The sequence below is a fragment of the Chanodichthys erythropterus genome, chromosome 19 (assembly GCF_024489055.1).
Source record: "Chanodichthys erythropterus isolate Z2021 chromosome 19, ASM2448905v1, whole genome shotgun sequence".
Classification (NCBI taxonomy): domain Eukaryota; kingdom Metazoa; phylum Chordata; class Actinopteri; order Cypriniformes; family Xenocyprididae; genus Chanodichthys; species Chanodichthys erythropterus.
The window spans coordinates 33,869,233-33,882,490 of NC_090239.1; the positions used below are offsets into that span (position 1 = coordinate 33,869,233).

General features: G+C 37.0%; 1 protein-coding gene across 4 annotated transcripts in view; it reads right to left on the reverse strand.

Moving 5' to 3' along the window:
* LOC137007396 (tectonic-3-like) overlaps positions 1–10,892 on the reverse strand; it is a 53,402-nt gene extending 42,510 nt beyond the window's left edge. For 3 of the 4 annotated variants that reach the window (XM_067368816.1, XM_067368817.1, XM_067368815.1), the window contains exons 1-2: positions 10,478–10,892; positions 10,035–10,301 (exon numbers count right to left, since the gene is read on the reverse strand). In XM_067368816.1, the coding sequence (XP_067224917.1) occupies positions 10,035–10,301; positions 10,478–10,664 (454 nt within the window). In that variant the 5' untranslated portion in view covers positions 10,665–10,892. The remainder of the gene's footprint in view (positions 1–10,034; positions 10,302–10,477) is intronic. The other variant, XM_067368818.1, reaches the window with a different exon arrangement.
* Between the last annotated feature and the right edge of the window lie 2,366 nt (positions 10,893–13,258).

Consider the following 13,258-nt stretch of genomic DNA (forward strand, 5'->3'; position numbering starts at 1 on the left):
TCTAAAAACGTGGGGTTCAAATCAAGTTCAAATCAGTTCAATGTGTCTCGGGACCTTGCATTTTCCCCCTATTCCACTGCACACGTTTCGCAGTTTTGAAAGCAAAAACGCGTTCTGTGTGAACGACCTTGAGCTGAGACTGGAACGTGGGTTGCCTTGTGCGCAGTTATGGCATATGACACAGCGCTACCCACAAGCCTATTGCTCCTACATACGTTTATTTTTATCAGTTCTTTTGTCTTTAGGTCGTTATATTTCTCAGATTTCTGCTCGTTCTAAACCAGATACAGCTCTCAAATTATCCTGCCCGTGAAATCCCATATAGGCCAACAAACCTCATTGCGGGACAATGATGACGTTCCATAACAAAAGAGCAAAAGTGCAAAAGCTGCTGTAGATCAGCTTACCTCTGCAACTGGCAGATTTAATGAACATTACCATCATTTGGCAAATAAATAAATTACAGACAGCTAAATACGCATTAACAACATTTTATCATGTAGACTTTATGGTCCACCTCAAACAAGGGATTTAATAGTAATTTATACGAGTGTTAGTATTAATTGCAGAGTCCACGAATACCTTGGGTATGCAGAGCATTCATAGCTTACAAGTGGACTACAAGGCGCTGCTATATGTCATGACCAATAGCAGCTTTACGAATCTTTTGTTTCAAATCAGTGGTTCGGAGCGCCAAATCACATGATTTCAGTAAACAAGGCTTTGTTACATCATAAGCATTTCGAAATTTCGATAGTTCACATGACTTTGGCAGTTTGATATGTGCTCCGAACCACTGATTCGAAACAAAAGATTTGTAAAGCTTTGAAGCAGTGTTTTGAGATCGCCCATCACTAGATATTGTTGAATAAATAAATAAATGTCATTATTTTGCTTTTTTTGGCCACAAAAAGTATTCTTGTTGCTTCATAACATTAAGGTTGAACCACTGTACTCACATGAACTGTTTTAAATATGTCTTTCTGGGCACTGAAAAAGGAAATCTTGCTGGCAATGCAGGCCTGAGCCATTGGATTTAATCAAAAATATCTAAATTTGTGTTCCAAAAATGAACGAAGGCCTTACGGGTGTGGAACGACATGAGGGTGAGTAATAAATGACATAATTTTTGGGTAAACTAACCCTTTAATATATATATATATATATATATATATATATATATATATGTATATATACATATATTAGGGATTACACATTCCTCAACTGTCTTGTGTTGTGGTTTCTCTTGCGCTGGCCAGTGTACACTTACTCATTCTGACATCTATTGGTGAGTGCAGCATCATGCACAAATAAAGGTTTACAGTAATGGATGTGACTATTAGTGAGGTATTCATAGAGACTTATGATAGATTTATTCCTTGTGTTTCCTAAAATGGGCAGTTTGCGTGATCAGCAACATTGGCATTACATATAGTGGCACACGCCACTCAGATACTGATGTGCCACAAACTGACAACATGTTTGAAAAAATACTACCGGCTTTAATACGTTTAACTGACATTTATTTAAAAATATCAATAAAACAGAATATTTATTTAGGATTTTGTGTCACAATTATATAGCTAGCTGCTCAGGTCATCTGTCAGTCTGGAGGTGTCACAACAAACGGCGACATGTTCCATGACATAGTGTCAGTGTTCCGCGATAATGTCAGTGGCACATACCACTATCCACTGGCACTTCACAAGTTTTAAGTGACATGCTACTATCCACGGACACATACTAATGAAGACCAGATGTGCCAATAAGCATAGGGACATTACGTGCCATTGGCTTCTGTGCGTCAGATGCCACACCACTGAATATTAAAACCGTTACCTTCTCTCTCTCTCTTTACACATATGTATATAATTGATCAAAAATACTGTCATAAATGTTTGTACACAAGGTTCGTGAAGAGCACCCTTTGAGCCAAATACATTTATAGGAAGTGCTGCCGAAGCATGGAATGAAAATCTAACTATAAACTGACTGCTAGAATTAAGGTTAGGGTTGTTGTTATTCTGGTGCAAGATTTGAAAAAAAGTTTTGGTTCCGAAAACCAAAACTGGTGTGATGGGTGTGTGAAGTGCGGGAAACATATCCTTTAACAGAGACGTCTTACCTCATGAATATTATAGCTATGTATGCACTGAAAAGCCCTCGCACTACTCATATATGTCAGATATCAATGAAGAGAGAGGTGCAAAAAACTTTAAAAGATCGCATTCTCCATTTCATCACCCACATGATCGAATTCCTAAATGACAATGATTTGTCAGTGTACATTAAACCTTTGACAAAAATAAAATTCAAATCTGTGTTTGCACTGCCGCTAATCTAGAGAGAGCAGTTGTGATGTTTAGATATAAACAGCTTCATAAACAATCTTTTCAAACACACGGTATCATTATTTCTGTGTTACAAATATACCATTTATCAAAGAAGTATACAAAAGTATATTTTTCAGATAGAAAAGCTTATGTTACTGATCAAAATAGAATAAATCACCTTAGCTGTGTCCAAAACCGCTCACTCGTTCACTCATTCACTAATCCCTATATAGTGTATGGCATTTGAGTGCACTATATCTGTATGGAGTGAACGAAATGAAGTAAGTGAATTCGGACGCTGACGTATACACTGTGCGTCGGAGATCTCAGAAACGGCTCGACACGCGATAATTTTATCCTACATGTTATTTACATTATAAAACAATGTTAATAACGATAACAATCATAATGACTTCATTTTGTAATCATACATGCCTCTGTGGCAGCTTTGTAGTTTAATCGATTGTATAATTTTTTTGTCATGCTTAATATGTTCATAATCATTTAATACTATGAAATACTGCAAACAAAAATAAACACATTAACAAGTGTACATCATTTCATGTATTTATCCTTTTTAATAAAGTTGTTAGAAACTCTCACGCTCACAGATTAAGTGGTCTTTGAGCGCCCTCAGGCGACCGTTATGATTTGAATACGCTACATGATTAACGAATTTTTTTTAAATCATCCACTAAATTATCACCTTTTAAAGTTTAATGAGTTAACAGTGCCATAAATTATTAAAACACATTGCTGTTAGTAAAACACATTAAATTGATTTAATGCCTACATAATATTTTAATAATAAAAATTATATTTTTTTTAATATAATTTCATTTTTTAAATTCATCTATATAATAATGCCCCCCTACATTTTAGTAGGTTTTATTCAAGTAGTGATTAAAAAAAAAAAAAAAAAAAAAAAGGTTAAAAAATTGGATTTTGGGACATAGTGCTTCAGCAAGTGTACATGGAATGTACACTCGAAATCAGAGAGAATTGTGGGTATAAAGTAGTGAACGAATGTAGGGAATGAAGTCGTTCACTCAGAATTCGGACACCACTACAAAATGGCCGACACCCGATATAGTGGACTATATAGTGGATAGGGAGCGGTTTCAGACACAGCTCTTCTGTAAGTAACTAGACTTCAAATAAGAACTGTATCGATTGCACAGTTACACCACTAGGTGGCAACAAATTACTGTTAAAATGTATCTATCTGAATCATTCTTTCAAAAACAAGTGAAGTCTTTATGAATCCAACTTACAAAATATTGTTTCACTTGTCTGGATCTTACATGCATGTACAAGCATCTTATTTGTGATGAATTTGTGGTAACACTTTACGATAAGGTTAATTTGTAATTAATTAACCATGAGTAATACATTTGTTACTGTATCTGTTAATCTTTGTTAACGTTAGTTAATAAAAATCCAGCTGTTCATAGTTTGCTCGTTACTTTTCAGTGTGTTAACTAATGTTAACAAAAACAATTTTTGATTTTAATAATGCATTAGTAAATGTTGAAATTAACATTAACAAAGATTAATAAATGCTTTAGAAATTCAGTTCATTATTAGTTAATGTAGTTAACTAATGTTAACTAATGAACCCCATTGTAGTGTTAGCGAATTTGTTAAGATTAGCTGTCTGTTAAATTCAATTTACAAGAATAATAAACAAAAAGGACTGTTTGAGTTGAGTATTGTGCATTTTTTTTCCATTACTATTTAATTATTTTAAACATCGTTAGGCAGAACTGGGATCGGAACCGGAAAATTTCTTATGATTCCCAACCCTAGCTAGAATGCATAATGTCTGTACTGCAATGTAATCTTTATTTGATGAAATTTCTTTTAAAAATATACAAATGCCATAGTTATTCCAGTGCTTAATTGTCATGAGAATAAAGTCATGACTTCCGGTTAGGCGAATTATGGAGTGAGACGTTGCCGTGGGGGTTCCTGCAGAATTAGACCATATTTCGATATTTACGCACATTTAAACATTATACTCAGTGTCTACGTCTAGTGTTGGTTAGTGTTGTTTTATTGTTTTTCATCTCTTGCAACAACAATGAAAACTAAAAGCAGTAAAGGAAGTAACGCGCAGACATCGCAACAGCGGCCTTCTACTACAAGCACGTCCTCGGCAGAGAGTGACTCAGCCAACCCGGAGGAGAGTACTGATTTCGCGAAGACTTCAAATGATACACAGTCCCTTAAAGCCGAGATACTAACTTCATTGCGCAAAGATCTGGCGGAAATATTTCGCGGTCCATGTTGGGCGATGATTTGGCTACCATCAAGAGCGAGATTCAGGCAGTTAAGGTGGAATTTTCTAATAGTATGGTTTCGATGCAAACGGACATGTCGACACTGAAAAGTACAGTGAAGGACATGGAACACTCGCTTTCCGCCTGTTCGGATGACATCACCGGGCTTCAGGAGAAGGTAGAGTCTCTTTCGGCCGCTGTGGTAAAACTAGAGGATAAGTGTGAAGATCTGGAAGCTAGATCCCGTCGTAATAACATAAGGATAATTGGAGTTCCAGAAGACAAACCCTCTACTACAGTGGCGATTTCCAAGCTACTTAAGGAGGCACTTAACATTGACAAGGACATAATCATTGACAGGTCACATCGCGCATTACAGCCGAGGCCAAGACCGGGGGAACGTCCGCGAGTCATTGTGGCAACACTACATTATCACTCGGATTGTGTCGATGTCTTAAAGTGGGCACGCGAGAAGAGACAGCTCAAAGTCGGTGATATCACCATATCGGTCTTTCCGGATTTTACAGTAAAGACTGCTCGTGCTCGATCTGCCTTTAATGATGTTCGTCAACAACTGCGCTCAATTCCTGGAGTCAAGTTTGGTTTACTTCATCCAGCTAAGCTGCGAGTTACTTATAACGGGGTTGAAAGGCAGTTTAACTCACCGGATTTGGCTAAAGCCTATGTCAATTCTCTACAGTCTCATCAGAGTGTATCAAGTGTTCCGTGAGTGTTTACACGTAGTCATGTGAGTTGAGTTGGGTAAGTTAACCCATGGCATTATGCACGAGACACTGGACAATGCATTATACTTGAGACGCTGGACTATGGGCTATTGTGAATGAAACGGTTTATTTAATTTTTCCCCCTCTTTTTTGGAGCTTGTCATAGTGTCTCAAGGGCAAACTATATTTCTAATATTGTCGTTACGGTCTAATTACCGGTTATGCTTGGTAACTGTTTCATTTAATTACTGTAAGTATAATTCTATTGGTGATTGAAAAAGTGTTAAAGCGGGTTATCTGTTATATTGGTTCTACTGTGATAGCCTGCCACTGAATGCTACATACTGCAGGTCTCCACTGTCCTTGTTGATCTCTAATCGTGAGCAGTAACTGTATGGGTTGGCTCCATTTGGAGTCTGCACAGGAGTTCGCATCATTTGGGGATGCGGATACTGGATGTGCTTGGGTGGGTGGGGTTGTTTCGGGATTGATCTGCATGTGTTTTGTGTTTTTTTGTTTGTTTTTGCTTTGTTGTTTTTGTTTTTTGCTTTATAGGAGGTTATTTTTTTCCAAGGGAAGCGTTTTAGTTTAGCAGAATAAATGGCTAATTCTCACGGTAATTTGACAAACCCAGTCGGTTCTACAGTACGGTTTTTAACTTGGAATATTAAAGGCATGGGAAATTCCATAAAAAGGTCAAAGATATTTTCACATTTGAAAAGGTTAAATACTGACATTGCTTTCTTACAGGAGACACATTTGAGAAATCAGGATCACCTGAAGCTTAAGTGTACTGGGGTAGGGGACGTTTTTCACTATAATTTTAATTCAAAAGCCAGAGGGGTTGCAATAGTGATTAACAAAAGGGTTCAGTTTTCTTCCACTAAAGTAATAGCTGATAAGAATGGAAGATATTTGATTGTTGTTGGCACCATATTACAAAATCCTGTCATACTTGTCAATGTATATGGACCAAATTTTGACGATCCAGGTTTTGTAAATAAGTTATTTGAGATCCTCCCCTCATTAAACAGTCACATTCTTATTTTTGCCGGATATCTTAATTGTGTAATTGATCCTGTTATGGACCGCTCAAGTTCCAGGATTATTACTCCATCATCCATGTCTAGATCAATAGTGGAATTTATGTCCAAAAATGGTTGCATTGATCCTTGGAGATTTTATAATCCTCAAGATAAGGTATTTTCATTTTATTCGCAAGCACATCAGTCATATTCCCGTATAGATTATTTTTTTATAGATAGCTCCCTAATACCAAAAGTTACATCTGTATCTTACCATGCCATTGTTATCTCTGATCATGCCCCTCTTAGTCTTGATATACAGCTGTCTGTGCAGCCTAGATATTCATCATTGTGGAGGTTAAATACTCTTCTTTTGTCTGATGAAAAATTCATTGATTTTATTTCAACCTCCATTGATAATTTTTTGGCTACAAATCAAGATGGGGTGGTCACTCATTCATTGCTGCGGGAGACACTTAAAGCTTACCTTCGGGGGCAGGTTATTTCTTATTTCGCACATTTAAATAAAGTTCGCAACACAAGGATACGTGATCTCACTTCCCATATTTTTCTGATTGATCAGCAGCTTGCCAACTCCCCTTCAGTAGATCAATTTAAAAAACGTCTCGATTTACAAGCTGAACTTGATCTTATTCTGACCGATGATGCTGAGCGGCTTATTTTGCATTCTCGTAGCACTTATTATGAGCATGGTGATAAAGCTAGTCGCCTTTTAGCTCATCAGTTAAGACGTCAAGCAGCTAGCCGATTAATCCCAGAGATTCAAGACCTATCTGGTAATTTGATATCTGATCCTGAAGGTATCAATGCCACCTTCAAATCTTTTTATTCATCTTTATACACTTCAGAATCTCCAACTGGTGCCCATGATATGGCTTCTTTTTTACAGAACTTAAATTTTACTACAATTGATCCTGCCGTTGCTGGAGATCTTGAAGCCCCTATAGAAACCAATGAAATTAATCTAGCAATTAAAAGTATGCAAGGTAATACAGCTCCTGGGCCAGATGGTTTTCCTGTTGAGTTTTTTAAAAAATTCCAGAATAAACTGTCGCCATTACTTCTGTCCGTGTATACTGAATCTTTAGAGCGTGGTTTCCTACCAGAGACATTTACACAAGCATCCATTATTTTGTTACTCAAAAGAGATAAGGATCCTAAGCTATGTGGTTCTTACAGGCCCCTTTCCTTACAGAATGTGGATGCAAAGATTTTGGCTAAAGTGCTAGCTTCTCGCATTGAAAACATTCTACCAAAGATTATATCTGAGGAACAAACAGGTTTCATTAGGGGGAGACAGTTATTCTTTAATGTCCGTACTCTTTTAAATATAATTAATGTTAAACATTCCTCCCAGACACCTGAGGTTGTTATTTCACTCGACGCTGAGAAAGCGTTTGATCGTGTGGAGTGGGAGTATCTCTTCACTGTGCTTCAAAAATTTGAGTTTGGAGATAACTTTATCAAATGGATACGTCTTTTATATGCTTCTCCTCAGGCGAGTGTGCACACTAATAATAATAGATCCAGCTATTTTAGGCTGGGACGGGGAACAAGACAGGGATGCCCACTCTCCCCTTTGCTTTTCGCCCTGGCCATTGAGCCATTGTCGATTGCTTTGAGGTCCTCCCCATCATTGCAGGGAGTGGTGAGGTCAGGCATTGAAATTAAACTATCACTTTATGCTGATGATCTATTATTTTATGTATCGAACCCAATTTCGAATTTTCCAATTATTTTATCCATGTTGCAAACATTTGGCTCTTTTTCTGGATACAAAATAAATCTCTACAAAAGTGAGTGTTTTCTGATTAATGCACTGGCTATGGGACTTCGGCAGTCAGATGTTCCATTTAAACTAAGCAAAACAGGATTTAGATACCTGGGTATTAATATTACTCATTCTCTTTCTTCTCTTCTATCTGCTAATTTCTCTCCTTTGTTGGAACAGACCAAGTCTGATTTTCAGAGATGGAGAAATCTGCCTTTATCATTGATAGTTCGGATTAATGCAGTGAAAATGAATGTTCTACCTAAGTTTCTTTTCACCTTTCAGTGCATTCCTTTATTTCTTCCCAAGTGCTTTTTTAAAACTATTGACCAGATTATCACTGACTTTTTGTGGGGTGGTAAAGTGCCCAGAATTCGGAAATCATTGCTTCAAAGATGCCGGCTAAATGGTGGGCTCTCTTTACCTAATTTCATGTTTTATTATTGGTCAGTAAATATTCATAAGATAACATTTTGGCTTAGTCCATCTACAGCACCATGGTGTAGATTGGAAGCAAATTCATGCATATCTACCTCTCTGTTGGCTTTGCTTACTTCACCCCTATCCTGTAATGTCTCTTCATCTTCTTTTACACATAATCCAGTAGTTGTATCGACGCTTTGGATCTGGTGCCAGTTTAGGCGACACTTTAAATTTGCTTCTGCTTCAACTATGATGCCACTATTGGACAATCATATGTTTCCCCCATCTCTCTCTGATCCTGTATTTAAACAGTGGCATGCTAAAGAGGTTTTCAAGACCTATACAGAGATGGCACATTTTGTAACTATACACAATTATCTTCTGATTTGGGACTGTCAGAATCACATTTGTATCGTTTTTTGCAGATTAGACACTGTTCTGCTACCCTGTTTTCTAGTCATCCATCTTTGCCCCCAAGGCAAGTTTGGGAAGAATTTCTGTAATTCAGCCCACATTACAAGTCACAAATTGCAAGAATTTATGGTTGCATTTTAGGTTTAAATGACTGTTATATTGACAAATTTAAAACAGCTTGGGAGTCAGAATTGGGTGAAACTTTTGAAGAGGACTGGTGGGTGGGTGCACTGGACAGAATACGTTACAGTACAATTTGTGCACGTCTTGGCCTCATACAATTTAAAGTACTGTACAGGATTCATTTTTCCAAGGCCAGGTTATCTGAAATATTTCCTAATATTGAAGACAGATGCGACAGGTGTCATATTTCTCTGTGCAATTTGAGTCATATGTTTTTTACTTGTCCTATGTTGCAAAATTTTTGGTTAAATTATTTTACAACTATGTCTAAAGTGTTAAAAGTTAGAATTGGTGTTTGCCCCGCTATAGCAATCTTTGGGATACCAAAAATCTGGTCTCAGTTTAATTCAAAACAATTAGATATTTTATCCTTTACTTCTTTGTTAGCTAGGCGCCGTATTCTGCTCCACTGGAAATCTAATATTCCTCCAACAACCTCTCAATGGCTAGTGGATACCATGTTTTTTTTGAAACTGGAAAAAGTAAGATGTTCTAGGAAAAGTAATTTCTTTAATAAATGGGGTCCCTTTATTGATTACTTCAAGTCTCTTAATACTCTACCTCCTAGGTAATACATGATTGTATGTATAAATTTATATATATAATATGTATATTGTATTAAGTATATATTGTATTTATTTATTTTATTTTTATTTTATTTATTTTTTTACGGTTATGTGTTATGGTTAGGTTAAGTCTCAAAATGGGAAAAATTTTACATTTGTAATCTATTTTCTTGTAATAACATTTGCTCTAATAAAAAGTTTGAACATGAGAATAAAGTCATGAGATTCTTACTAAAAATAAGATTAATTTATGCACAAAAGCCTTATGAGATTCCGCTTCTTTCGACTCACCCGATGAGCTTGTGATGGGCACTATCGTGGCATCAGTGGGCAGAACAGCACTACCACCTGTGAATGTACCCTTCGGTGTAGCAGTTGCAGATGAGTCATTTGTGTTGAGTTTGAGTGGATAAGAAGAGTTAATTTCTGCCCTCAACTCATTAGTCGCTTCTGTTGTTGATCGTGACTGGTTAGTAGGTGCGTTATCAGTAAAAATGAAGGGGTATGGGCTAAGATCGGTGCTCAATGGAGTCTGATCAGTGATGTTAAAATCAGTCACTGTAGGAAAATAAAATGCAAAGAGAATTAGAAAGCGACACGGATGTCAGTCTAAACAGGTTAATGGTCCTAAAAACGACTAAAACCTTTCTTTAAGCTGAATCAGCCTAATTTACTTTTATTTAGGTGTTTAAATATTATGTAGACATGATATTGACATAAATTAATTATCTTACCCATTGGACTGATGGGCTCAGCACTTCCATCTGTGAATGTGGCATTCAGCGCTGCGGGTGAAGCTGAAACCGATGAGTTCGTTGAATCAATTGAGTGGTGTTGTGCAGCGTTCTGACAAGTCGCTTGAGGAAAAACAATCGGAAATAAAACTAACTGGAACACACGACGGAAAAAACCCTTCGACATTTGCTGAAGATATTTGTTAATTCGGGGTGACTTAAGATAGTAATATCCACGTAGTACCAAATATATGTCTAAAAAGTAGTTTGTATTCTGTCATTTCATAAGCATTAAATTGTATAAGGAATTAATTAACGGTCTACTTTACTTAAATCACACAGACACATTACCGTCCTACCAAAGACTGAAAGGGACTACAGACCGTCGTCAAGGAAATGTAAACTCTAAGCAGCACAGTCGGTTCTTTTTCTTCTTCTGGTGTGGCGGTTGGCAGACCATTTTAAATGGTGCATTCCCGCCACCTACTGAATAGGAGTGTGGAGCGCATAATGGTTGGGAAGTTTGAAAACAATAAGACAATAAATAAAAATGAAGGTGGAAAATAATACAACGGTATCTTAAATTTTATTGATTAGTCTTGTTTCTTTTAAGACAATGATTAATTTATGAAATATTCGCAATTGTTCTGGGCCATTTCCTAGCAGAACCTGAAATGACAAATTATTTATTCCCAAAGATCTTAAAGATGTCTCTACAAATTACTGATCTTATTGGTTATACTTCTTCTGTCCACTGAAGAGCTAGGAATATTGCTATTGTCTCTGTAGTAAAAACAAGATCTGAAATTCTTTTTGATATTATAACTTTGAATTGGGGTTATGTAGACTGCTGCTGCTGTTATTCCAGATTCAGGATCTTTAGAGCCATCCATGTATTTAGGGCCTGAGCAATGATGGTGCAAGGGCCCTATTGTAATTGCTCAGTCAATTCTTTTTCCTCTTCAAAATGAATCGCATTTTTGAGGGCCTAAACATGTTTGAAAACTCATGAAACTTTACACATGCATCAGAAGTCGTGAAAATTTACATCTGATATGGGTTTCAGAATTAGGTGTGAATGGCTCGATAGCGCCACCTACAAAATTTCAATTAAGCGCCCTTTGCGCTACGTTTCACGTACAGGTATGAAATTCGGTAGACACACGTAACAGCCCAATAACTACAAAAAAGTCCCTGGGTGCAAAATCTAAAAATCTAAAAACCCAGGAAGTGAGATAAGTTTTCTCTGCAAAGTTTTTTGCAGTTTTTGTCATTTCCAGACGTTGTAGCTACTTTAACAAACTCCTCCTAGAGATTTTATCTGATAAACATCATGTTTGGTCAGTCTAATCTAAAGGCCTTTGCAACGTTAAATTGCGAAGATCTTGAGTTTTCGTTGAACGGCATGTCCGTGGCAGCCTGACAAAGTCTGATGTTTTGCCATGAGAGAGGAAGTTGTTGTAACTCAGGCATACAGTGTCCGATCTGCCCCAAACTTCACATGTGTGATAAGAGTCCTGGCCTAAAGACATCTTTATGCTAATATTCAGTTAGTCATAGTGCCACCTGCTGGCAACAGGAAATGGCATGCTTTACACCAGGGGTCATCAACTATATTTGTCCAAGGGCCAGAATTTTTCACTGCAGATACTGTAAGGGCCAGATACTCGTAATATAAAATAAAATTCAAATTGTATCCTAATATGTTATTATTTGATATACTAATTCTAATTCCAAATTTATGTTGTTTTTTACATATTACCTGTACTGCAGCAAGCCACCAGGGGGCGATAGCGATATTTTAGGCTTCATATTTGTGAGGCTGTCAAGCTGTCCATCACTGTCACGCAATTGTGCGCAAATCCCAGGCAAGGAAAATTTTGACATTTGTGAAAAAATGAGCATGTGAAACAATAAAAGATGTTCAATGAGAGAACGGGTTCATCGTCATTCTTGACTGAAGGCAGGCTATGGCACAATCTACTTTTCAGAAGGCTTTTTGTTTCGGTAGATTTAAAAATAAAAAACAGTTCTCATTCCCCCTTGAATAAGGCCGGCGACACACTGGCTGCGTGAGCGTCTGAGCTGCGTATTTCGGCTCCCATATTTAACAGGTTGGAGTTTGCACACTGAGACAGGCGCGCTCGAGCTACGCAGAAAACGCGTGCACGCTAGAAATAGAACCGACGCGTGTTCTTCCAGCCGTATGGTTCCAGCAACGGGAGTGTTCTCTGGCTAGAGTGAAGAACAGCGGAGTTTGTATGGACCGAAGTGCATGTCTGAGCTTTTGTTTTGTTGCTTTGACGTTGTGGAAAATAGAATAATAGAAACAAAATGTATTAGCATTTTTACCCGTTATTATCAATTTAAATTAATCTCGTTTTTAATTTAACTTAATTTTTCTTTATTTAAATTTCGTTTTTTCTTTATTTAAATTTCGTTTTATCTTTATTTAAATTTCGCTTTTCTTTATTTAAATTTAGTTTTTTCTTTATTTAAATTTAGTTTTTTTTTTATTTAAATCTACCCTTACTGTGCCAATTTGTTAGAAAAATATTAGACTACCTTAAAAGTATTGCTTAATTTAACAGACGTGTGTGTGTGCGTTTTATAATATCACTAGTGCAGTGTCCGTTCTCGGAGCATAAGCCCTGCCCGTGTGAGGTGCGCCGCTTCCCGCTCGCGCTGCTCTGACTGTAGCTATTTTACTAAAAGTTTATTAATTCTTAATGTGTCGCGTCTCATCTATATTGCATCAAATGCGACACTGCACTCCCTTGT